This window comes from Ahaetulla prasina, chromosome 2 (assembly GCF_028640845.1).
Source record: "Ahaetulla prasina isolate Xishuangbanna chromosome 2, ASM2864084v1, whole genome shotgun sequence".
Lineage (NCBI taxonomy): Eukaryota > Metazoa > Chordata > Lepidosauria > Squamata > Colubridae > Ahaetulla > Ahaetulla prasina.
In genome coordinates this window covers 203,195,996-203,223,796 of record NC_080540.1, presented here as the reverse complement: position 1 = coordinate 203,223,796, position 27,801 = coordinate 203,195,996, and the positions used below count along the sequence as shown (strand labels likewise).

The 27,801-nt window shown below is 41.2% G+C and overlaps 1 protein-coding gene across 1 annotated transcript; it reads right to left on the bottom strand.

The window, feature by feature from the left end:
* Positions 1-11,934: 11,934 nt before the first annotated feature.
* On the bottom strand, positions 11,935-27,136 carry CHRNA6 (cholinergic receptor nicotinic alpha 6 subunit). The gene is made up of 5 exons (XM_058169467.1): positions 26,994-27,136; positions 23,765-23,809; positions 21,848-21,957; positions 20,765-21,752; positions 11,935-12,911 (listed from the first exon to the last, which is right to left on the bottom strand). The coding sequence occupies exons 2-5, from the start codon at positions 23,789-23,791 to the stop codon at positions 12,789-12,791; spliced, it is 1,248 nt and encodes a 415-aa protein (XP_058025450.1). The 5' UTR covers positions 23,792-23,809; positions 26,994-27,136; the 3' UTR covers positions 11,935-12,788.
* Positions 27,137-27,801: the final 665 nt, after the last annotated feature.

Here is a 27,801-nt window from a genome sequence, read left to right as displayed (position 1 = left end):
AAAAAATGGGTTAGGCCCTGAAGACATCACGGAATAGATTGTTTTGACTCAGTACAAGGTAGCTTTCATATTTATCGCTCATTGGAATATATACATAACTAACAATATTATTTAATAAATGGATATATATCTACAGCAGTGGTGGGTTGCCCCTGGTTCAGACCCGTTCACAAGAATTGGTAGTAAAACTGGTGGGAGGCTCCTCCCACTGACCTGGACGCCATCAGGAAGCTTTTGCGCATGCACAGAAGCATGCACGCATGAGCAAAGCAAGCGTGCGCGCACTGTCCCGTTGTGAACCAGTAGTGAAGGTAAGTAGAACCCACCTCTGATCTACAGGTTGATAGAAAAAATATGCCTGCAATGCAGAATGCCGGTGGGCAATAGCCTAGACGAGCAAATCATATAAAGGCTTAATCAATCGGGATGATTTTTTTACCTCAGCTTGATTGACTGCTTTCATTTCCCTCCTGCATTTCCAGGAATTATTCAGTGGCTTAAACCATTTTTCAAGCTTAAGTCATGTTTTCAAGCTCACACTTTAATAAAGCACACAAGAGAACAGCAGGGAAAGAAGAGACCAATTTTTCAACTACAAACATTGGACAATCAGTACACATCTGCTGTCTTGGTTGGTCTGATCTTCCCTTCTTGAAACTCTTACTTGAATAGCAAGCTTGTGACTCTGATTTCTTCCTGGCTAAAAGAAGAAGCCAGAAGTGTCAAGACCAATGGATGCCGTCAGAATGATACTTCTGTTCAAGTCTCCAGTCCCAGAGCCGTTTTTATTCCATCTGGTGGTTCCAGATGGTGGTTGAGGGCAAAGCAAGATTCCTATCATGGTTTTTTCCCCAGGTGATCTAAGTGGCCATATTACTTAGTTTCATTATGTTCTTTTGGGAAGGAGGGAAATAACTTCTCAATGATTCTTGATCTCATAGAGAAGATCAAGGTATATTTTTTTATTTTTTTTATTTTTTTTATTAGATTTTTATACCGCCCTTCTCCCGAAGGACTCAGGGCGGTGTACAGCCAGAATAAAATACAGAATATATACAATTAAAAGAATTTAAAATAAACTATTACTAAACGGCCGATAATTTAAAAGATTTAAAAATTTAAAATATTACTAAAACCCCAATTTAAAATCAACTATTTATGCCAGTCCTTATAGCCTTTCAGTTGTGTAATCCAAGGGTATTTTTCAGAGGTGGTAGAGTGAGACCCTATGAAAGATAGAGAATTGGCACAGTCAGAGGCCAACATTTTTGCATGATTTGAGTGATCCTTTGTCCACTGTTTCTACTTGGAGCAAGATTACATATTTTAATATACTTTTCTAGTATATTTAAAGGCTTTAATACCACGTTTATGAAATGTAATAAGAGATGTGTTTAAGTACTACCTGATATGTGTGGCAGTTGGTGAGTTGCTCCTGGTTCTGTCTGGTTCTATAGAACTGGTAGTAAAACTGGCTGGAGGCTCCGCCCACCCACCCCGATGTTATCAAGGAGCTTCTGTGCACGTGCAGAAGCGTGTGTATGAAGCAAGCGCAGGCGCACGCTCCCATTGCAATCCAATAGTAAAGGTAAGTAGAACCCACCCCTGGTGTGCGTGTATCTGACATTATTGAAATATAGCCATCTGAAGTTTACTTTGTGTCATGAAACTTTCAAGATTTTGCAGTATGCTTCTTGAGACAACAGTTAGACATGTAGAATAGAATAGAATAACAGAGTTGGAAGGAACCTTGCAGGTCATCTAGTCCAAACCCCTTCTCAAGCAGGAGACCCTATACCATTTCTGACAGATGGCAGTCCACTCTCTTCTTGAAAGCTTCCAGTGATGAAACTCTCACAACTTCTGAAGGCAGGCTGTTCCGTTGGTTGATTGTTCTCTCTGTCAGAAAATTTCTCCTTATTTCTAGGTTAAATCTCTCCTTGATCAGTTTCCCTCCATTATTCCTTGGTTGGTAGAAGTTTGCTGTTGATTTCTTTACTTTATTACTACTTACTAGTACTTTCTATTACTACTTACCATTTAGAATAGTTGGAAGGAAGATGCATGCAGGTACAATCAAGGAGAAATCTGAATTCCTGTAGTAAAGCTTTCCCTAGTATAGACAGATTCAGAGAATTCCAATGAAAAAGGAGCTAGTCACAAGGAAGGGTTCATTTAGAACAGCGGTTCTCAACCTGTGAGTCGGGACCCCGTTGGGGGTCAAATGACGATTTGCCAGGGGTCACCTAAGATCATCAGAAATATGGGAAGTATACTTGCGAGTCGAAGAATCGCGCTCCAATGTGTTGTGTCTTGCCCGCCCTCAGAGCAGCCGGGGCCTTCTTACCTGCTCCCGAACACTGAGGAATGTATGCCTCCCGGCCCCAGCCCTGACTCCATGCCCAGGCAAACGGAGCAGCTAGACCCCTCCCCCTCCTCCACAGCATGTGAGCCTGAGGAGGGTTTATTCCCAACAGCTGATTGGAGTAATCCTCGCATCAGAAGATTGGATAGGCGGAGGCAACAGAGGAAGGAGGGCAGGCCTTAATGAGTGCTGAGTCATGGAGCCACACCCCATGGCCTATATAAAGGATCTACTTTCTGGCAGTCTCTGAGTCAGGCAAAAGTCGAACTTATCTTGCTGAAGTCACTTACTGGTCTCCTGCCTGCTCTGAGGACTTTGCTAGGACTTTCTGCAGAGCTGCAGAGGCAAGCCTGATTCGGATTTCCCTGACCCAGCCGTCAGCGGAGGAGTGGGACACGACACAATGGTTGACTCCACAAGCCAGCTGCAGGCTCTTCAAATCGCTAGCCGAATTCAGCTTCAGGCGCGATGAATTAAAAAAGAGAGAAATCTTTGCTCTGATGTCTCCCTCTCAAGCCAGCTGCAATCACTCCCAATCGCTAGCCTAATCTGGCTTCAGGCGCGATAAACTTAATAGGGGAGGAGTCTCCGCTTTAATGCCTCCGTCCTCAAGGCAATCACAAGCAGTTCAGATTGCTAGCCAATACGGCTTCAGGCACGATAAATTCAAAATGAAAATAATTTTATGGTTGGGGTCGCCACATCGTGGGGAATTGTATTAAAGGGGTTGCAGCACTATAAAGGTTGAGAACCACTGATTTAGAAGAACAACAAAACAGTAAACAAAACAGGGAAATTCTTGCCTAGCATGTCAAATGTTTTATGGGATTTTTTTTTAATCCTCAGCTGTCAGCAGTACTTTAATTTAAAAGGTTAGGATCAATTAGCCAATAATATAATTTAATTTTATGCTAACAGCCTCACACTACCTTTTAATGCCATCAATTTTTAGGCCTTCTGAATAAGTGTGTAATTTATTCTTGAATAAAAAGTGTAAATAAAATAAATGTGTAAATGGGGGCTTCAGAATCCCCCCCTTGAAAGAATTTCCCTTACTAAACGACGATCAGACTCCACGTCTGCCAGATCAATAATGGATTCCACGTCTGTTGAATGGAGTTGACATCTGCTTAGCAAGCAATGGAGCCAGTGGTGAAATCCAAATTTTTTTACTACCGGTTCTGTGGGCGTGACTTGGTGGGCGTGGCTTGTGGGCATGGCAAGGGAAGGATACTGCAAAATCCCCACTCCCACCCCACTCTGAGGGCAAGCCAGAGGTGGTATTTGCCAGTTCTCTGAACTGCAAAAAATTTCTGCTACCAGTTCTCCAGAACCTGTCAGAACCTGCTGGATTTCACCCCTAGATGGAGCTCACATCAATCAAGCTGCAGGTTACTGAGCACCCCCTTGACGTCCATCAAGTCCTGACAATGAAAGTCATTCTTTCCAAGGCAAATATCCAAAGATCTCTACTTCCCAACAGGATGGCTAAAGCCTAGGGTGCATTCAGCCCTACTACTAACAGGAAGAGTGCATTTGAAGTTAAGAGGACATATAGAATTATCTAAAGATTTGTATTTAAGGGGTCCCAAACTCTTTACACAGAGTGCCACTCAACCAGTGGTGGGATTCAAATTTTTTTACTACCGGTTCTGTGGGCATGGCAGGAAAAGGATACTAAAGGAGATACTAAAATCTCCATTCCCACCCCACTGCAGGGGAAGGATACGGTAAAATCCCCATTCCCTCCCAATCATCTTGGACTCAGGAGGCAGAGAATAGATGGGGTGGGGTCAGTCAGAGGTGGTATTTACCGGTTCTCCGTACTGCTCAAAATTTCCACTACCAGTTCTCCAGAACTGGTCAGAACCTGTTGAATACCACCTCTGCACTCAACCCAGGAGAGGGCTGAAGCATGAGGAGGAGGTTGAGAAGTGCAACCCAATGGTGAAATCCATTTTTTTTTACTACTGGTTCTATGGGCGTGGCTTGGTAGGCGTGGTGAGGCTTCATGGGCGTGGCTTGGTAGGCGTGGCAGGGGAAGGATATTGCAAAATCTCCATTCCCTCCCCACTCTGGGGTCAGCCAGAGGTGGTATTTGCTGGTTCTCCGAACTGCTCAAAATTTCTGCTACTGGTTCTTCAGAACATGTCAGAACCTGCTGGATTTCACCCCTGGTGCAACCCCTTAATTGTGCCAGGGATGCTTACACAAATGGAAGTGAGAATTACTTGGAAAGGCTCTGCAAATGCTGTCACCTTCCACTGCAAGCCATAAAGGTCTTTCTAGGTATCTAATGGGCTCTTCTTCTTGAGGTTGCCAGGCTGGCCAGGTTCCTCAGGAGAATTTTCCTCCCCATCCCCACTCTGACTTGAGGCATGACCTCCTGAGTGGCCATGTTGCAAAACTTTCCTTACCTCTGAGGTAGAGGAGCTGATGCCATCTTTTTTTTAAACCATTACAACTTTTTATTAGTTTATCAAAGTATAAAATACAAAGAAAAAAAAAACTCATGGAAAAGTAAGAAGAGAGGAAAAGAAAAAGAGGTGGAATACTGTAATGGGAGGGGAAAAAAGGAAAAGGCACCAACTTCCGACTCTCTTTGGCACAATCAAAGGTAACAATATTACAACTACAACTTTTTGCTTTTACACAGCAATATGTACAAGCCATTTCTATAACAATAAGCCTGTCTAGTTGACAAAACCAGAATCAATGTTTCATTTTTTTCGTCCCCTCATTGCAAACACAAAAATCAGAAGCAATTTCAGACTAGAGACAAAATTAAATATCATCTCTTATTTGGATAAAAGAAACATTTTAAGCAGCTCAGCTTCCCTTGCTGCGGAGAATAATATATCATCCATTCTCATATTTTCAAAGGTGGTCCATAATATTTTACCAATTTTAAAATATTATAGGAGCTGATGCCATCTTGAGAGTAAGAGAGGAAGGGAAGGGATGTTCCCCCTCCTGCCTTTTGCCATTGTGTGCACACTGAGGGACCACTGCAGGAAGGAAGCGCCTCAGTTCAGCAGCCCTGAAACTCCCCCTTTGCATATTTTTACCCAGTTCTTGGTTAATTTTAATTTTATTTATTTATTTATTTAATTAATTTGTCACAATAGTATATGTAAGCATAAGCATGAAATAACTATATGATATATAAGCATATATATAAGCATAAGTATAAAAAAAGAAAAACTATACGAATTATAATTCTTAATGTTGACTCTTTTGACATTTCACTGTTTTTGTTGTATTGTTTTGTGTTTTTGAGCAGTTTTAAGTTTCCCAGTGTCCCATGACAGTGATATAGGAGGATATATATTTGATACATATATATGTAGGTCTTTGGTTATTCAGCTGCAGTCACACATTGCTCCCAGAAGTATGAAGCTGAAGCCTGAAGATAACGAATGAGACTTCGTCGAAACGTCGCCAAGACACTTCCAATTTTACGCGGGAGAAAACCCGAATAACCAAAGACCTACATACAAACACCCGTGAAAACCTCAGAAAACATATATATATATATATATATAAAAGGAAGAAACAGCTGCAATCACACATTGCTCCCAGAAGCACGAAGCTGAAGCCTGAAGATGACGAATGAGACTTCGTCGAAACGTCGCCAAGACACTTCCAATTTTACGCGGGAGAAAACCCGAATAACCAAAGACCTACACACACACACACACACACACACACACAGTATATTGGTGTATTGTAAGTCAGCTCCCATTTTAAATTCTTTAATTGAAGATTCCGTTTCCACCCCATGACCCATAGTGGTCATTCTTATCAATGTCTTGGTTAATAGTAATGTTTTCATTCTTAATATTGAATCTGTTGATATTTTTCCTCATCCTCTGGTTTCACATTACTGTTGTGTCTGGGCCCCCCCGAGCCAGGCCTCCTGCCAGAAAGTGACTTGGAAGGTGAGGGGGAAGGGCCATCAGGACTTACCTCGGGAGCACCGGCTTCCCTGGCTCAGCTCCAGGAGCCAGAGGCAGGCCAGGTGGAGGAGATAATGAGGCCTCCGTCCCCTGACTCTTCCCCCCCCAGGCCACGCCCCCAGACCCAGCTGATGGCAATCAGGCCTGGCTGGACCCTAGGTTTCGTAGGCAGGAGAGGAACAACAGAAGCAGGGATGGGGCAGGCCTAGGAAGTGCTGAGTCATGGAGCCACACCCCACAGGATATAAAAGCAGCAACGGCTGCTATGCCATTTCGTAGCAGGCAAATCAACTGCTTGACTAGAGCTGAAGTACTGTTTGTTGACTCATCGGCATCAAGGGAGATAACAGAGGTACTTGGCAGACGCTTGCTTGTTTGCTGCCAGAGCTGATAGTGCTGGCTAATTAAGCCATCGCTCGGAGTGAGGCGAGTGGGGACAGAACAATTACACTGTTGTTCATTCATATATCTTATCTGTTGTTGCTACCTGATGCTTCTTTCAAGGGAATACAGCGAATCTGCACTACTACTAGCGATAGGATGACACTTTGTAAATGTTGGTGTGGGACCTGTAGCCAGGGGTGGGCTTCAAAAATTTTAGCAAGGGGTTCTCTGCCCGGTTGCTGGGTGGGCATGGCCATGGTGGGTGTGGCCTAGTCGGCTTCCTGCACCATGGCATGGAGAGGGTGTTTTTGCCCTCCGGGCTCTGGAGGCTTTCTGAAAGCCTCTGTGAGGGCGAAAAAAGCCACCTCAGGCTCCAGAGGCCCTCTGGAGGCCCTCTTCCCAAACTTCAGGTAGGCCCATTTTTTATCATCCCTGAGCCTCTGTATGTGCCCTGCACTTATCTGCACCCAAAATGGGCCATGTGGGAACTCCTGGGAGAGGAGTGGGATTTGGGGATTCTCCAAACTGCATAGAATCTTAGCTACAGGTTCTCCCAAACCCCCGTGAACCCCCAGCAGCCCACCCCAGATATTTCTGAATTATGCCAGTGTCCCTCAATATCAGTAGATAGAAAAGTGCAGCTTAGTAAGATTTGGAGGGCCAGATTTTCTGCTTCCTTAATGGAAGTAAATACTGCTATCAGTGAACCAGTCAAAGTAACTACTATTCCTAGTATAGTCTTGCTTTAGGGAAGTGGAAATTATCAGTACATTTTCACCATCAAATTTGTTCTTCAGTGTTTTCCAAAAATAGAATGTTTCTGGGCAAAAGATTCAGTTATCACATTTCTGCAAGTAAGACAATTCTTGTCCATGCATCAAACCGCTGCATTATGCCTGGGAGTTTGAGGAAGAAATAACGTCACTATAAATCGATTCTTAACAGCCTGATATCATTTTAAAAATTTAGTAATAAGTTGTCTAGAGCTTTCACAGAAAATGTCAAATGATACACTGAGTTCTTAACTATTGGAGGACTTTTTTTTTTAAATGAAAAATGACTGGAAAACTATCACCCATTCTAACTACATACTCAATGGTGAAATCTGAACTGATTTACTATCGGCTCAGTGACTGTGCATGCGCTCTGCATGCCAAACGTATGCTGCACATGCACATGCGCAGTTCGGACCATGCACCAAATGCGAGGTGTGTGGGGGTGTGTGATCAGCTGTGGTGGGTGAATAGGTAGTAAAAAAAATGGTTTAAAAAAGTGAAAAAAAGGTTCCAATGATCCTGCGCCACAGCTGTGATCATCAAAGCCTTTTTTAAACTTTTTAAAATGCGTTTTTTTACTACCTATTCGGGAAAATAGGTAGTAAACAATGCTTTTAAAAGGTAAAAAAAAAGGCTCCGACGATCACAGCTGTGGCACGTGGTTGTCAGAGCCTTTTTTGTTTTTTACATTTTAAAGCATTTTTTTACTATCTATTCGGCCGAATAGCTTGTAAAAAATGCTTTTAAAAGTTTTTAAAAAGGCTCTGATGATTGCGTGGCTCAGCTGTGATCGTCAGAGCCTTTTTTTAAGCTTTTAAAAGCATTTTTTACAACCTATTTCTACCATTCGGGCAGGAAAAACGAGTGATCCGGAAAAAAGCAGCAAGGGGGGGACCGGGCGATTGGGGGAGCATGGGTGCGGGGGCTAGGGACTTTTGCTTCCGGTTCTCTGAACCACCCGCTGCCATTGCTACCAGATTGGATCTCAAAATGGCTGGGGTTGAAAAACACAGACTTCAATGACATCCAAACTTTTCCCTGAAGTCTTCAATCTCCTCCTCCAAAAATGGAACCTAGTAGCAGACACACTCAAGGATTGTGCTTCCCCTGCAATGGACAATAGCATTTTTGTACATCAATGCTGCTTCTCGTTGGATATCCACACAACTATTTTAAATAGCCACCCAGAGTCGCTTCAAAAAGAGATGGCCAGCAAATCAATGTAATAAATAAACAAAGAATACTGGTCACACTATCTTTAAAATTTATTTTTTATGAACTTCACATTTCTTACATTGAAATATATGTAAGATATATATGTATTACATTGTAAAATATACAAACATGTTCCAAACAATCCAATAATAACTGTGAAGTGATGATGAAGTCCCCTGTTCTCCAACTGTTTCGGCTTTCCTTACCAAATTTAGCAAGGAGGACATGCTCTGGGTCCCTACAGTGTCATCTTGTTGGATGCAGGAATCATGCCTTTTCTGGCAGTGTTGGTTTTATGGAACAGTGTCCCTGTGGCAATGCAGACGGTCCTCTTCCTTCATTTAGGCCAGGAAATCAGTCAAGTTCCATTGATGTGATTGGATGATTGAAATGTATCATTTACCTTGAGCTTTGTGGACTGTTATTTTTAACTATTGGGTTTTTCATCTAGGCAACCTGCTCAGCATCAGTCATTGTGAAATGGGAGGCCATATAAATTATATAAACACTTTTTTAAAATACATGGAGCCAAATAATCTGGTTTGCTGCTAGGTACTCTTACGTCCATAACATTTTAGGAGATTTTGTTCGTCTTGGTGTAGGACTGAGAATTTTGTGTATAATTAAACACTCAAGGCATCCTTTACATATTTCATAGGTGTATTTCCAAAATACACCTAAGATGCTAAAATAGGCAGAAGAGAGACTGCTATCCAAAATATTTGTTCTTATTAATACCTGTTCACATTAATCTTATTAATATCTCTTCACATTAATCACCTAAAAGAGCCAAAAAAGGCTTTGTTTTTTTAAATTGGATCTACTATGAGTTCACTAGCCTCTCAACATCCTCCAGCCAGAATAGATTGCAACATAAAGGCTCAAGGTGGTGAATAAAACTGGATAAAATTGAAGAAACAATTGAAGAAAATTGATGGTGGCTGTTGGGATGCAAGAACGGTAATGGTGATATGTATTTTTGAAATTTATTTCATCCCACTACACTGTAGTTAAGCTTTACTTAACCAAACAGCCTGTGAAATGATGGAATCATTTAGAATCTGGAGGGCACCAGATTTTGAAATCATTCTTTCCTAACACAGTGTCTCCAGATCAACCTGGAAAACTTTTCTGGGAGTTGAAGTCAACTACATCTTAAAATTGTCCAGGTCGAGAAACATCGCTCCAGATATTTTGGGGCTCAACACTGTGCAACTATCAAAAGCCACATCACTTGAGAATTTTAAGTTGTAGGCTTAACATGTTTTGAGGACACTAGGTTGGGAAAACACTGTTGTTCAGGAAAAACGAGTAGAGGTAGTCCTCCACTTATTCGTTTAGTGACCATTCAAAGTTATAACAGCACTGAAAAGAATGACTTATGGCCGTTTTTCACACTTACAACCATTGCAGCATCTCTGGGCTCACATGATCAAAATTCAGAAACTTGGCAACTGTTTTATGACGGTTACAGTGTCCCGGGGTCATGTGATCCCTTTTTGTGACCTTCTGACAAGCAAAATCAAATAGGGAAGTCAGATTTCCTTATCAAATGTGTTGCAAATGACACCTGCAGTAATGCAGTAATTCACCTGCAGTAATTCACTTAACAACTGTGGCAAGGTTGTAAAATTGGCAAAGCTCACTTATTTATTTATTTATTTATTTATTTATTTATTTGATTTTTATACTGCCCTTCTCCCGAAGGACTCAGGGCGGTGTACAGGCAAGATAAAACATACAATGTACTTCAGAACTGTCTCACTTGTGGTGGTAGTATACAAGACTCCCTGGGTACTCATTCCGTGGTGGTAAAGCACATATGTGTGCTAGTCATTCCTGACTCTAGGGGACGGTGCTCATCTTCATTTGAAAGCCAAAGAGCCAGTGCTGTCCAAAGATGACTCCTTGGTCATGTGGATAGCATGACTAAACGCCAAAGCAGCAAGGAACGCTGTTACCTTCCCACCAAAGGTGATCCCTATTTTTCCACTTGCATTTTTTACATGCTTTCGAACTGCTAGGCTGGCAGAAGCCGGGACAAGTAATGGGAGCTCACCCCGTTATGTGGCACTAGGGATTTGAACCACTGAACTGCTGACCTTTCGATCAACAAGCTCAGTGTCTTAGCCACTGAACCAGCGCATCCCTTTAGAGGATGTGCTCCTCTAAATGGTGAGGAAGAACAAGAGAAAAATTCAGCTGAGTTTACAATGTATTTGGAATAATTTGTAAATCCAACAGATTTATGGTATGGCAGGATTCAAAGAAAGGAAGTCAATTAGGAAAAAAAAATCTATGGTACTGTGATTTTCTGTTTCTTTCAGAAAACGGATAAGCCCTCCCATTTTTTCTTACAATAGCTTGGACAGTCATCAAATATGTATCCAAGGAATTTCATTTAACTGTCTTTTACACATGGTTTACCAAAAACAAAATAGCAGCGCATCTCTGCTTCCAACAGAAATATTTAATTCATACAAAATATAGGAAATAATGCTGAGTGAACTTTCTTTTGCTCGTTAGGAGTTATTCTAGGAGTTACCCTCAGATACCTTCAGAGAAACATCTGGTCAGATACCTTCTCTGTTGTCCTTCAGAGTGCAAGGTCCATCCACTTGATCCTTCCAGCAGTGTTTAAATTTCATCTCCCACCATTAATATTAAAATTAGAGATGATGGGTTACAATCAAGCATATTTGGAGTTTATCTCATTGAGGAAGATAGTGTGATTTTAATTTGAAAGATAACCTTACAGGAATACACAGTTAATATTGATAACTTGAATAGACTGATCAGCAATCTATTCTTTTTTTTCTTTTTATGACCCTGTAATCCCTTGTTTTTGATAAGGTCAAGGAGACTGAGTAGAGCTGAGCGTTTACAGGCCAGATGCCCTTCCTGATGCCTACGCAGTGTTCACAGCTGTCGTGTCCCACTCCTCCGCTGACGGCTGGGTTGGAGAAGTCCGTATCAAGCGTGCCTCTGCAGCTCTGCCAAAGTCCTAGCAAAGTTCTCAAGGCAGGCAGGAGACCAGGAAGTGACTTCAGCAATCCAAGGTAGACTTTGCCTGTCTCAGAGAATGCCAGAAAGCAGATCCTTTATATAGGCCATGGGGTGTGGCTCCATGACTCAGCACTTATCCAGGCCTGCCCCTCCCTTCCTTTTGCTGACGCTGCCTATCAATTCTCCTGAAGCGAGGATCTCTCCAGGCTTCAGCTGTTGGCAATTCACATTCCTCAGGCTCATATGCTGTGGGGCAGGGGTCGCGGTCTAGTTGCTCCGTTTGCCTGGGCATGGAGCCAGGGCTGGGGCCTGGAGGCATGCCAGGACATTCCTCAGCATTTGGCAGGACATAAGAGGGACCCGGCTGCGGGGAAAGCGAGCGAGACACAACAACAGCAGCTATTTTCTCTTTGCGTCCTGATAGAAAAACATTCACTGTCATTGCCTCGGATTAACTCTCAACCTTCTGAGTGGGAGCCGAGCATCCTCACCTCTCCAATACTGCACCACTCAGCAATCTATTCATTTATTACTTGCAAATTAATGGCTTATGTATAAAGGATTTTTCTTTACAAAAAGTTTAGGAATGTTGACAAGGTTGTGAGAGTTTGAGCTGACAATTCTCTTCTGATTCATCTTGACCTATTTTATTCCTTCTATAAATGAAGCAAAAAACCTATTCTATACAAAGGATCAGGAATATGAGCCAGTATGAATATTAATCTGCTGTTGATTTTAGAGATATGTGCAATAGCAGATACTGTGACCAAGAATTTCTTAGCAGAAAAATCAGTGTGGAAAGGATTATCTGGGGAACATTTGAAAGCTATTATATTAACATAGATTTCTCCAATCTACTATCCTCCAAAAAGGTTGAGGTGGAACTCCATAGGTTTTGCTGGCTGTGGATAATGGGAGTTAGTCAACCCATCTGAAAGGCTGGCTTAATACATCGTAAAGTGATGAGAATATTTTTCATATAGCTTGAGATGAAAATTGATATTCTATAAACAGTTGCCAATGTGTGGTTTGACTATCCTATTAAAAAGGATCATGCAAAATGTGAATTACCACCACCATATATTATACATCTGCTATCAATGGTTGTAGGAATAATCCCGCTGTTCCAAATACACAGAGAATTATGAACACCCACAGAAATACTCTATCGATTACCATGGCGACATATTTCCAGTCATCTTCTACCTGCAATGCATAAGAAAATACATATATATTCAGTTGAATTCATAATATTTAATTGACACTATTAAAATGACGCTGTGCTTCCTGAGATTTCTCAATTACTGCCCCGCCCCCAAAAAAGATACATTTAGAATCTTCATTTAGATTCATATATAGAACGTTTGTTGGTGTAACCACAGGTCACAAGATAAAATCTTTGTATAGATTTGTGATATAATTATTATAATATTTTGGCATTATTTGTAAAGAGGAATTTGGCACGCTTTATGCTGTCATATTGAATGCAATCCACATTGTTCCAATTTCTCAATAAATTACAGAACATTTAATTTCTTTTACATAAGTATTACATTATTTCTACCTACAAATGCTTTATTGATAAGAAGTACAAATCCTTCCATAATTGCTAGCTACCAGTCCCTCTATCTCTCATTTTGGGTCATGCTGCTGACAAGATCTATTTGGAGCTGCAATTCAACAACATCTATAAGATTAGAGAAGTTCCCACTTTTCTGCATGTGAGTACAGTTTTGAGTTCTAAACAAGATTGTACATCCTTTAGGTGTTATAGTATAGACCATATTTTTTGGACTATTGTGACCCAGGCCCAAGTAGGTAGTAGGAAACTCAGTCAGTGAAACAAACAAACAAACAGCCTGGTCACCTTCAGCACAGCCTGATTTAGCACGAACAGCTGATTGGCGGTTGGATTGGCCTTCCGGAATACTGACGATCAGCTGTTCCGGGTTGCAGGGATCGCTATTACTTATCGTTGCCTCAGTGTGCGTCATTTTAGGCCTCTGCGCGTCCCATTTTTGGCCCTTTCTAGGTGGTGGGGATTGCTGCTGTCACCTATCACCACCAAACAGGATGCGTGGAAAACGGGATGTGCAGAGGCCAAAAATGGTGCACATGGAGGCCAAAAATGGGGCACGTGGAGGCGTGATAGGTGGCGGCAATCTCCACAGCCTGGAACAGCGGATCATCAGTATTCTGGGAGGCCAATCCAACTGCCAATCAGCTGCTCATCTAAATCAGGCTGTGTGAAGCTGAACAGGCTCTTTGCTGTTTTCTGCAAGAAGGCAAATTGCTGGGAGGCAGAGGCCGAAAGGTGGGAGCCAGTGGATGGGCGGGGCTTCAGCAACATTTGCTCTATAAGTTGCACAGACATTTCCATCCAGTTTTGGGAGGGGGGAAGTGCATCTTATATTCCGAAAAATGTGGTAACTCCTGTAAAATTGTCTCTCTGGTATGTGTGTGTGTGTGTGTGTGTGTGTGTGTGTAGGTCTTTGGTATTTGGGTTTTCTCCCGCGTAAAATTGGAAGTGTCTCGGCAATGTTTTGATGAAGTCTCATTCGTCATCTTCAGGCTGGTGTTTACAGCTTAGTGCTTCTAGGAGCAAGCTGTTTCTTCCTTTTAACTGCTTGTGGGGGTTTGAACTGATTGGTTGGGAGCTTGGCTGTGTTCTGATTGGGTGGAGGTGTGTTCTAATTGGTTGGAGGTTTGGCTGTGCTCTGATTGGATGGTAGGGTTGGCTGTGCTCTGATTGGATGGGGGTGTGTTCTGTTTGGGGGGGCTTGGTTATGCTCAGGTTAGTTTGAGTTGCAGGGGGATTTGAGTTGGTGAGCTGCATTGCTGTTGTTTGGCTTCGCATTCATGGTCGTGCTACATCTTCATGGTGGATGTCAGTCTGCTGCATGTATGGATTAGAGGGGTTTGAAATGGCTAATGATGCAGCTGCGGTCTGGCTTCTGGTCCGAGGTCATGCTTCATTACCAGTATGGGTTTGAGTCTACTTTCCGTGTGGATGTGTGGTGGTGACATGCTGTGTGGCACTCGTGAGTGTGGGTCTTGCGTCATTCTTCATGTTAGGGACTCATTTGTCGATAAGGGTGGGTTTCCAAATGGCTGGTAGGCGGGAGGTATCATCTTGTTTATTCATGCTGTGTGGGCGTTTTTCTATCTCGATGGCTTCTCTGATTATTCTGTTGTTAAAGTGTTCAGTTTTGGCGATAGTTCTGGTATTTTTAAAGTCAATTTTATGTCCTGTGGCTTTAAGGTGTTGGACCAGGGAAGAAGTTGGTTCCTCTTTTCTGACTGAGTTCTTATGTTCTTCAATGCGTGCACTTATTCTTCTGTTGGTTTGTCCGATGTATGTGGTGCTGCAGGTGGTGCATGGGATTTCATATACTCCTTGATTTTCTAACTCAATTTTGTCTTTGGGGTTTCTTAGGATGGTGGATATTTTTCGGTTTGTGCAGAATGTTATCTTGATGTTGTATTTGTGTAGGATCTTGCTGATTCTGTCTGTGGTGCCTTTTATATATGGGAGGAGGGCTTTGCCGTTTTCTTGTTCTCTGTCTTGGATTTTAGTGGGGGTTTCTTTTTTTTTTCATAAAAAAGTTTTATTTTTACAATCATATCAAACAGCTCATCCAATGTACAGTTATATACAATTAGTCGGGCTTGCTCAGTCACCACCCCACTTTTTAACACTCTTCCCTCTTCTACCCTCTTCTACTTTCCAGACCTTCCTCTCCTTCTCTTATCTACATCCTCTCCTCCCTCCACCCTACACCTTCCTTCTCCCTCTTCTACCCCTCTTCCTTCCTTCCTCTTCTCCTCTTTCCTACCTCCTACTCTCTCCTCTTTTCTCCCTCCCCACCGTTCTAAAATGGTAACTGGGCAGATCCGACCCTACATTAATTATATTTATACATTTTCAATAATCCCTGTACATTAACCATCACTCCATCCTCTACCCTCAACCCCCCAATTCCCCTCCCCCTTCCCCCCCCCACTCCAACTTCCCAGAGCAAAATGCAGGGTATCAAAACTAACAATCATAATCCAAAATAATTTCTAAATTATAATCTCTAGTCACTCCACACATAATCACACTCTCAATTCCCCTCTCCTTCAGAAATATATCTAATACAAAATATTTCCTAAATTTACTCATATGCTATTCGATATTCTTCTTTCTTCCAATATTGAGCAATCAAAAGTCTCGCAGCTGTTATTAAGTTCAAAATCAATTTAGTCTCTATAGCTGTACAATCCATAATTATTCCTAGTAGAAAGAACTGTGGAGTAAACTTAATCTTCTTTTTCAAAATATTCTGCATGATCCACCATACTTTAATCCAAAATGCTTTAACTTTTTTACAAGTCCACCATATATGGTAATAAGTGGCATCTTCACAATCGCATCTCCAACATTTAGCCTGTACATTAGGATACATACATGACAACTTTTTGGGGTCTAAATGCCATCTATAAAACATCTTATAAAAATTTTCTCTCATATTTTGCGCTTGTGTAAATTTAACATTCCTCACCCAAATTCTTTCCCAAGTTTCCAACATTATTGGTTGCTGAAAATTTTGTGCCCACTTAATCATACAATCCTTAACCAATTCAGTCTCTGAGTCTATTTCTACTAATACATTATACAACCTCTTAATATGCTGTTGGCCTTGATCTCTCATTTGTTTTAACAAATTATCCTCAGTTTGCTTAACACCTATTTTTTGATCTAATTTCCATCTAGCTTGTAATTGTCCATATTGGAACCATGTATAATTTTTCCCTTCTTCCCCCATCTTTTCTCTGGATTTTAATTGTAATTCCCCCTTTTCCATACAAAGGAGTTCTTTATAGGTAACTACCTCCATCTTTTGATATATATTTATATTTTCTATCATGTGTCTCGGGATTGCCCATATTGGAATCTTTCCATCTAATTTATATTGATATTTCCTCCAGACCCTCAATAATGCATTTCTAATTATATTATTTTTAAATATTTTATCTACTTTCTTATCATATAATAAATAGGCATGCCACCCATATAACAAACCATAACCTTCTATATTCAAAACTCTTTCCTCAGTTAAATTAATCCAATCAGTAATTAATGATAAGACAACTGCTTCATAATACAATTTTAAATTAGGCATTTTAAGACCCCCCCTTTCCCTTGTGTCCTGCATTATTTTTAATTTTATTCTTGGTTTTTTGCCCATCCATACAAAGTTATTGACCCCCTTTTGCCATTCCTGTAATTTGATATCATTCTTAAGTACCGGTATCATTTGAAACAAAAATAGAAACCTGGGCAAAACATTCATTTTTATAGCCGCTATTCTTCCCAACAAGGATAGTTGTAACTTCTTCCAATTCTCCATTTCTTTCCATACCTTCTGCCACAATACCTATAATTATTTTTGTATAATTTGACATTTGAAGCTGTAATATATATTCCTAAATATTTAACCTTTTTAATGATTTCAAAACCCGTAGTTCTTTCTAACTCTTCTTTTAGTGGGGGTTTCTTTATGGATTAGTTTGGTAATCTTATTTTTTTGGAATCCATTGGATGTTAGTAAATTAGTAAGAGTGTGTAGTTCGGTTTTTAGGTGTTGTTCGTCAGCTAAGCATTTTTTTTTCTGGAGATGAGTGTCTTGACTACGGAGTTGATCTGTGCTGGGTGGTGGTGTGAGAGTGTGTGCAGATAGCGGTTTGCGTGTGTTTTCTTCTGGTAGATGGTGTGTCCTAGGGAGCCACTGGATTTCCTGTAGACTAAGACATCCAGGAAGGGAAGTTGGTTGTTAGCTTCTGTTTCCATGGTGAATTGTATTTTGGGGTGTAGGCTGTTGAGGTGTATGAGGAAGTTGTCCAGTTTTTCTTTCCCATGTGGCCAGATTATGAAGGTGTCATCTACGTATCTGAGCCAGAGTTTGGGTTTGTGGTCAGATTTTTCTAGAGCTTGGGTTTCAAAGTGTTCCATGTAGAGGTTTGCAATGACAGGTGAGAGGGGTGATCCCATGGGTGCTCCTTCTGTTTGTTTGTATTTTTGTCTGTTATAGATGAAGTATGTGTTGGATAGGCAGTGATTGGTCAGACATAGGATGTGCTTGGGAGGGGCGGGTTCGGCAGCTCAGACCACGCTTTGCTCACAAGGGCCCTAAGCCGAAAGCACCAGCCTGAAGATGATGAGTGAGACCTTGTCGAAACGTCGCCAAGATACCCTCAACCTTACATGGGAAAAGACCCGAATACGCCAAGACCTACACACACACACACACACACACACACACACACACACACACACACACACACACACACTATACACACACACACACATATATATAGACAGTTATTTTTGTTGGTGATAGAACTTGACAAAAATCGTCTTGGAGAACCATAAAAGTAAGAAATATTTTGATGTCCAAATTTAACTAGCAAGTCAAAATCATATTCCTTTCCAAAACTAAAATAGAGAAAATCCTTCTTCTAAGTTCTTATTATGCCTCTGGCCTTCTATTCAATAAAAATATAATACAGTCAACATCTCTTCTTTTAGAGAACTGAGGACAGAAAGCCAGATGTTTTCCTTTCTGCACTAGGAAGTTTTCCACCAAGATTTATATTTGCTGGAGGTTCCATTCTCTGAGCCTTGGATTGCCACAGTTAACCCAGACTTAGCTATAACACTGCAGTTTGGATCCTGTATACGTGCTTGGCTATTTTTCAGAATATCTTCTATGTTTCTGCACATCAACACAGTCTGTAGAATTCAATAGACCTTCATTGATCAAATGCCATCTTGGGATCAGGGCCTCTGTCTTAGAGCTTCTACATATCTATTTAGAGCCTTATTGCTAAAGTCAGAGAGCTTCCCAACATGAAATATTTATACGTTTAAGTAACCAAAGCCATTAGCACAACTGCTGAAGTTCATTTTAAAAGCCATCGTACCCTTTTGCAGAGAATGTGAACATAGTGTCAAAAGTATTTGGATTGGCAAAAGGCCCAGCAAAGGATATACAGTGGTACCTCGGCACTCATTGTAATTGGTTCCAGGAGGTGTGACAAGTACTAAACATGATGAGTGCCAAACAAACCACTGTTTTACCAGGTGACCCTTGGTTTTGTCCAGGAAGAACCAGTTTGGAACTGTGAGTGTATACGTGCATTTGCTTTGCTCATGCACGGTGCTTCTGTGTATGCGCAGAGCATCCGTGATGATGTGAAGGCGGATGGGTGGAGCTTCCCACCGCCACTACTACCAGTTTGCCCAAACCAGAGTGAACCGGTAGAAACCCACCATACTTGGCTAACTTGTCTCTTTCAACTATCTATCCATCTTTGCTCTTAATTAGCATTCCTCAGCCTATTGTCCTGAACTCTAGCTACCATAGCTGTTCTCTTGCTGCTAGTAATTCACAGGTCATCAAATTTGGAGGGCATCTGGTTTGGGACATCTGGGCATCTACCAAGTCCCATAACTCAGTAGGAGGCCAATGCCAACCCTGGAATCACTACTCCTTCTTTCTCCTTCTTGCATTGTTGCATTGTTTATCTGTCTCCTTGAAGAGAATGAACAATGAAAGGAAGACGGAGCAAGAATCTTCACAGAGCCTTTATTATGCTTTGGCATCCGAAAAAGAAAGCATGAAAAGCCTGGCAAGGAGATACAAGCACTCAATATTTTGCAAAGAGGCTCTCAAACACTTCCCTGGGTGCTCTATATGCAGTTGGTTTTCCTTTTCTTTCTGTTTGTTGTATTAGCCTAGCATTATCCTATGTCAGTCTGTACATAGTTAGATCATAGCTATGGTTTTCCCTCTCCCATACAACTGGAATGTAGAATCAGTTGGTCTCCCTTTTCTACAATTGCGTTTACTCTGCCATCAACTGTTAGATGATCAGTGCTAAGCAATTCAAGAGATCGTTGTGTCCATTATTATGGCTTCATGGTAGAGGACATGTTTCGCCCACAGAAGGCTTCATGTTTAAGCCATAACAATCTCCAGTGAACAATCTTTAGTTATTTTTTCGAAAGCTCTGGAGAACTTCTGTGGATCAGCTAAATCACATTCAGGGCAATCCCTGAAATTGTGCCTCTGGTAATTGAGACACAGCTAGCATGAAGTCCCTTTTGTCCTGTCTGTAGTCCTTTCTGTTGATCGAGGAAATTGAAAACCAGAGCAGAATGTCCTACCAACTTCACTTCTTCTTGCACAGGGGTGTCAAACTGGCAGCCTGTGGGCTGGATGTGTCATGTGCAGGCCACACCCATCCCCAGGTCCCCAAAGGCAAAAAAAGTCACGATATATCACGTGACGCAATCAAATTTGACACCCATGTTCTAGCAGGACTTAACTATCCTGATGCTGCTAAAAGTTCCATTTGGCAGCCTCTTACCCATTCATGCCAGAAGTCAGTGGTGGGTTTCTACCGGTTTGCCCCAGTTCAGGCCAGAGGTGGGTTTCAGCAGGTTCTGACCAGTTCTGCAGAACTGGTAGCAGAAATTTTGAGTAGTTCGGAGAACCAGTAGTAAAAATTCTGATTGGCCCCACCCCCATCTATTCTCTGCCTCCCAATTCCCAGCTGATCAGGAGGAAATGGGGATTTTTGCAGTAACCTTCCCCTGGAGCGGGGTTTTGCAGTATCCTTCCCCTGCCACACCCACCAAGCCATACCCACCAAACCATGCCACACCCACCAAGCCACATCCACAGAACTGGTAGTAAATTTTTTTTGAAATTTTTGAAACACCGCTGGTTCAGGCGAACTGGTAGCAGGAGCGACAGGAGGCTCCGCCCACCTGCCCGGACATCATCATGGATGCTCTGCGCATGCGCAGAAGCACTGCACGCGCTCACAGTTCTGAACCGGTAGCGAAGGCAAGTGAAACCCACTACTGCCAGAAGTGCTGCATCATTGTACCTCTCTAGCTCTCAGGTGCAGTTATTGTCAACTACTCTACCGCAATTAGTGAAATGTCTCCCAATCACTGAAGCCTTCGGAGCTAGAAATCAATCAATCTTCTTCTTCAGAGCTCTTACCTCTTTAGTTTCATTCTGACTCCTCATGTTTTCTGCGATGAACTGAACACTGTTAATGACTTCTTTAACCTCTGGGGAATACTCGACTGCTTCAGCCTCCCATTTGGCAGATTGGCAACTCTGTCTCCTTTGCTTCCTCACCGCCGTGTCCTTGGAGTTGTCACAGTGGCAGCAGCGGTTCTCACTGAGGACTTTCACTTCTGCAAGCTCATTAGCCTTGGGCTTGCTGGGTTTAGCGGCACTTTCTTTCATGGGTTTGGCGGGTTGGGAGTCAACATGTTTCTGTATGGGTCTCTTCATCATCAGAAACTTGGGCAGAAGACCCAGGAAGACAGTTTTGACCCAGTTGGGCATTGTATGCATAGTTGGAGTCCGGTAGTGGATATTCAGTACAAACACTGTCACCACAATAGAGAGCGTCACAAATATCATGGTGAACAGCAAGTATTCTCCCACAAGTGGGATGACCAAAGAAGTTGAGGGAATTGTCTCTGTGATCACCAGGAGGAAAACAGTCAACGAAAGGAGGACAGAGATGCAAAGTGTTACTTTCTCTCCACAATCAGATGGAAGGTAAAATACTAATACGGTCAGGAATGAAATGAACAAGCAAGGTATAATCAGATTAATGGTGTAAAACATGGGGAGCCTTCGGATATAAAAAGAGTAGGTTATATCTGTATAGATTTCCTCACAGCAGTTGTACTTTATGTCATGTTTATAGCCAGAAGCATCAACTATTTCCCATTCGTTGTTCTCCCAAAGGTCTTTCATGTCTACTTTGGAACCAATAATCAAGAGATCTATCTTGGCTTTGTCATATGTCCACGATCCAAATTTTAAGGAGCAGTTCTGGTGATCAAAGGGGAAGAAGGTAATATCCATGGGGCAGGAGCTTTTAAAAATGGCAGGTGGTATCCAGGTGATGGTGCCATCGTATCTGAGAAGAGCCTTGGTCCGTCCTTCAACCTGGAAATCTCCAACAGCACTGCAGATGTAAGCACAAGGGAATCTTAAGTTGTATGCTTCTAACTCAAATTAAACGTGTTAATATTACTAAAATATGATGATGAATGTTCATACTTATTGTATAGCACAATATCAGGTTTCCAAATTCTGTCTGATGGCACATGGATAAATTCAATTCCACCAAATTCCACTGGATTCCATTTCAATTTATAATCATTCCAAATCTAAAGAGAGAAATAATAAGTGTTCAATCCTATGATATACTGTACCTGGAAAGTTATTCTCATACTAAGAATATTACTGAAGTTGCCCTCAAGGTATTGCAATGGTGCAGCTATCATGACCATTGGAGCTGAGATGGCACAGTGGTTAGAGTGCAGCACTGCAGGCTACTTCAGCTGACTGCTAGCTGCAGTTCGGTTGTTCAGATCTCACCGGCTCAAGATTGACTCAGCCATCCATCCTTCCGAGGTGGATAAAATGAGGACCCAGATTGTTGGGAGCAATATGCTGACTCTGTAAACGGCTTAGAGAGGGCTATAAAGCACTGTGAAGCAGTATATAAGTCTAAGTGCTATTGCTATTGCTATTGGTAATGGATATTGGGAGCCAAGTTTTAACACCCTCAGGATTGCTACAATTTCTCTTACCCCTGAATTATTTGAACAATGGAACATAGAATAATAGGGCTGGAAGGGACTTGGAGGTCTTCTAGTACAACTTCCTGCTCATGGCAGGAGATCCAATACCATACTAGATAAATGGCTATCCAATCTTTTCATGAAAACCTCCAGTGTTGGAGCACCCACAACCTTTGAAGGGGAAGCCATTCCACTGATTAATTGTTCTCACTTCCTGGAAATTTCTCCTTAGTTCTAGGTTGGATTTCTTTTTAATGATCTTCCACATGTCGTGTCCTGATTTCAGGTGCTTTGGAGAATAAATTGACTTCCTCTTCTCTGTGACAGGTCCTCAAGTATAGTAGGACTGCTATCATATATATCAACTTTCTACTATTGACCTCACCCCATTCCTAAGAGGACCATAAGGGGCGTGCATAAGAGCACAAATGTGCCTACCGTTCCTCTCCTATTGTTTTTCTTTTCTTCTTCCTATATATATGCTTATGCCTCCTTATATTTACTCATATATGTGTTTATATACTATATAATCTTTTTGTATGATACCTACATATATTGTTGTGACAAAATAAATAAATAAATAAACCCTAGTCCTTCTCTTCATTGGATTGAACATACCTAGTTCCCTCAGTCGTTCTTTTGGACTCATGAGATTGGGAATGAGTTTCAAGTTAATAACTCCCCTTCTTTGTTTTTATTTTCCTTCTGTAACAGTCCACTAAAAATATAGTGAAGATTCAATTTGGTTTACTTTGGTTTAGCAGACTTAGGAGTTAATGGATCAAATCTGCTGGATAAGAAGGTATGTTTCCTCCACTAATGTCATTGCTGCCTCTGAAATCTCTTCTCGATGTTTGCTGAATCTGATTTGTAAACTAGGGTGATGGTTCTGACCCAAATGCTCCCAAGAGCTGTTATCCAATCTTTAAGGAGTTTCTTGCCTATAGTTCATTTTCAGGTGCACTTATGGTTACTGGAATACTTTTAATCATAGTACTAGCCCTCAAACATTCATTGCTTGTGTTGCCTCTTTTCCCTGGCTGTGACTTTAGTTCCTGCCCTCTCTTTTTTGTTGTTCTCATCTCATTCATCAATGAAATGGACCTTTTGCTTTAAGGAATACCCATTTCCCTTGTTCATCCATTAAATCAAGGGTTTAATATATTGAAGAATATAGAAGAATATAGAAGAAATGGATGCATGTATGGATATATACGTGCTTTTGCTATGAATATACTGAGCCCCGGAACATCTCTAAATAGTTACCTGATTTTTTCCCCTATCCAAATCTCTTCTGAATCCCAGTACCCACTGTGATCTCATCTTTAGAACCAACATGGCAATAAACACACACATACACTGACACAATGATGCACAAAAATTTCCTTACATGTCGCAGCCAGAGGTTTGTCTCCATGATCTGATTGACTTCATCCTGCAGACAGAAAGAGGCAAACACTCTATTTCTACAGACAGGCTATCTGGTTAATAATAATAAAGGATAAAACCTCATTCCAGTTAGCCTAAATAACTTTGAAAGGATCCTGGGGACATTTATGGAACAGCGAATAGAAGTCTTGGTTGAAAAATGTGTTGCCTTCAGATAATGTCTGTGGACGCTTGTGAATACTTTACTTACAACTATTGAAAACAAGATGCTGAAAAAATATTTGTGCATATTAAGGTAGATCCAGATAGCTGTTGGCAATACATATTCAAAAATTTCAGCCCTGTTAATGTTTATTGAAAAACTACATTCACATAAAGATCCAGGAGAACTCCATGGGATCACAGTAGGAGCATCTGTGAGGGTATGTTCAAAAATGTCAAGTTGGTAATCAGTACAACACATGTAAATAAAGGGGTAGAGCTTTGGTTGCATGGGTGCAGCCCCTGAGTAGCATGTCCTCTTCCCATCTTTTTCCTGCTGTTCCACTGCTTTCCTGGGAATCGGTCACAAAATATTTGTATTCAACATAATTCTGTTTATATCCCAATCATGCACTTTGCTACTCTTCAAACCCCAAACTAGTTCATCTGAAGTTGTCCAGGGGGGATTTGTAGAAGATTAAGATGAGTACTATCTTATTAACATTTAGGAATACTGTACAAATAGTGATCTTCTTCAGGAGAATCCAAAAATGGTGTAGAGTAGTGATGGGATTTGAAGTGTGGCTTCAACTAATTATGCTCTTCGGGGTGGAGGGTGGAATGTATTAAGAAAATTGGAAGATACCTTTGAAAGGGGGATAGAGGCCTGGGCAGAAATTTTGGGAACCAGGCAGTGGGAGAGGGTAGAGGTGGGAGAAATACCTAGATTGAACATCCAAAAAGCAGATTCTGACAGAAATAGAGATCCAGGAGAGGAATTTGGGAGGTAAGTTAAAAAAAAAAAGCATAGCAATTGAAATATTGAAGTGGGCAAGAGATGATGGATAGATGATTTTTCTTTTCTGTTGTTGTTTTAATTTGCCTTTTCTTTTCTCTCTCTTTATTTTCTTTTCTTTTAGGTAGGTGACATGACCAGAAGTTAGGTAGGATAGAAAGAAAATGTTTTTTTTAGTAAAAGGTGATATGATTAAAAGTTAGAATAAGTGATAGAAATAAGAGAAGGGGGAAATGTTAGTATATAATTTTTATATAATAAAACAAAAGTAACAATAAGAAAAAACGTGGAATTGGATAATGATAAATTGCCATTTTTTATAATTGTGTATCATTATTAGAAATATATAAATTGATTGAATCTAATAATTATGATTAATTTGACTAGTTTTATTTGAACAACAATCTTTGACACCCAGGTGCCACATTGTTCACGCATTGATTTGATATTTGATATGTTTGTAAAAAATAAAAAATAATAAAAAATTAAAAAAATTAATTATGCTCTTCTGTTTTCACAATTCTAAGAAATCTAGAGGTTTGAGAATAGATGTCATGCAAATGATGGACTGTCTGAACAAATAACTCCAGGATTTTGGCCAGGAGGTTGGTTTTCCAAGAAGCATGATAGGAAGAACCAATGTTAGCAGGTACAAAAGGAGTAGTTTTAAACGCACTCTTAATACCCACACACAATGAAGCGCTAATATCAATGCTGCTCATTCAAGCGGAATTCCAAGATCATCATAATCCCAAGCTCCACAGGAGCTCGGAATATAGCGGCTTTTCTAATTATTTTGTTAATGATAGCAGCTTCTGATTAATGAAAAGCCTCCAGAGGAAATAAAAGATAAAGTGAAGAACCTGACTTGATTAGTATATTGTGCCTCTGAATACTGTGATTTAGCAATAAGCGGAGAAGGAAGCTGAACGCTGCTCCATCGTGCTGTCTTGATACCCTGTAATTTAAGCCCTCGGTTAGTGGCTGGCTTGCTAGTCAGAGAAATCCCAAGAAAACATATTATTTGCAGAGTGTCTTTTTTTATTTTATTTTTTTGCTGAATGATATAACAAATTGTGGTGGATAGGCAATCAATAACTTGAGAGCTGCTAGAGGGAAGTCTTACTGCAGAGGACATCCTGAATGATCTGCTGAGAGGGAGAAAACCCTGCAAAAATGAATCCTTAGCAAGCTCTCCAACAAGAAATCCAAAGGTTCGTTTACAAAAGACAAATGGGCTGAAAAAATGCACCAAAGTCCAGTTGCTTTTTGGAAAAGCACTTTGGGGGGACACTGGAGAGGCTTTCTCTCCTTTAGTCCCTGGTGATGAGTGATCTTTAATCATTTGCAAGGAATATTTCTTATTTTTCCTCATACACATTATTTATAGTAACAGCCTATCGTGCGCTTTATATAAAACGACAAAGCCCCTTTCCCACTCTATTTTAGGGAGGGAAGGCAGCCTGTCAGGTCTGCTATCTTCAGCATACTCTCTGAGTCACTTTCTGGCAGGGGGCCAGGCCCGGGGCGTGGGGGGCAGGGGGGGGCGGAGCCACAACACTCCACTTCGCTGGCATCCTTCCATAAAATGTGGGGAGGGCTGGAGATTTGGGAGGGAGGAGGGGGCATGACAGGGTGATGGGAACCAGAGGTGTCGATCTGGAATAGATCGGAATAGATCAAGGACGGAACTGTGAGAACGGAATGCGAAACTCCCCCAAAGAGGCACCAAACCTCAAGGCCATTCCCAAAACATCTCGTTCAAATGTCATTGGACCCTGACAGACTGGTTAACGGGGAGGGCCAGGGGAGAGGAAAATGCAGACTTTCCGCGGGAATATTCAGATCCAGCTTTGCTTATGACATAATTGCTTGAACTTAGTAAAAGTGAACCTTTCACTTCAATCATGGAGTCGAGGGTCTTTCTTTCCTAAATACTCAAGTCGGGACAAGCTTGACACAGCCTTTCTCAGCAAAGAGAATGCTTTAAATGTCCAAATGTTGTTACTGACCCCTATAACAGTTGCATATACACACAGCATTTTCTCTATTTTCATAGGAATTTCTCTATTCCACACATGGAATAGCAACTCCAGCCCCGGGGGGAAATCTACAAATGTTATCATTATTCCATGAAGGACCCATACCTACATCAGGGTCATTAGATGAAGGGTCTCTTTGTCAATGACTGAAATGTGAGATTGTGCAAACCTGGCAAACATAGCAAACATACCACATTTGCAAGCTGGGTAATTGCCACTTCAAAATGCACCTTCACGGGATTGGAAACATTTTCTACAGGTCTGATGTATTGGTTGTAACGGGAGAAGAGTTTGCGAAAAAGTCTTTCTTCCGATTTACTTGCCAAGCAACCTGGATAGAAAAAGGAAATAAGAACAATAAATTCTTCAAAGTGAGGTAAGGACATTAGCTGGTAATATGCTGGCTGGGATAATGGAAGTTGGAAGACATAGAGTGGGGGAAAGTTGATTTAGATTACATAAATTCCAATTATTCAGCTGTTTGTAAGTGTATGACAGTACTGCATGTAGTTTTCTAAATTAATGCCTATTGAGTCAACAACTTAATATGAAGCAAATAATAAATAACGCATTGACAAAGTCCCCATCAGTCAATTGCAAAAGGCAGCTTTACTTGGAACAGCTTACATCCTGAGACAATTTCTTGAGCAGCTTTCTGGAACAGCTTACATCCTGAGACCATCAAACAAGAACATCTGCCTAACCCAGATCCTTGGAAAGGACTCCATAAGTGGATAAAAATGCCAAGACCAGTCTAACCATCTGGCTGACTATGCAACGAACCATAATAATAATAGTAGGACAGGACATCAGGCAATTCCCATGCTAAATAAATGGGAATAAAATTGATCATGGACTCATATCACAAATATCGATTGCAGACTGAAAAAAAAATAGCTTGACAAAGACTTACATATTGGTTAGATGAAAAACACATTCATATGATTTGCATCTGTGCATAAGTGACTGTCTATTCAGAGAGTTAGTGTGCAATCCATT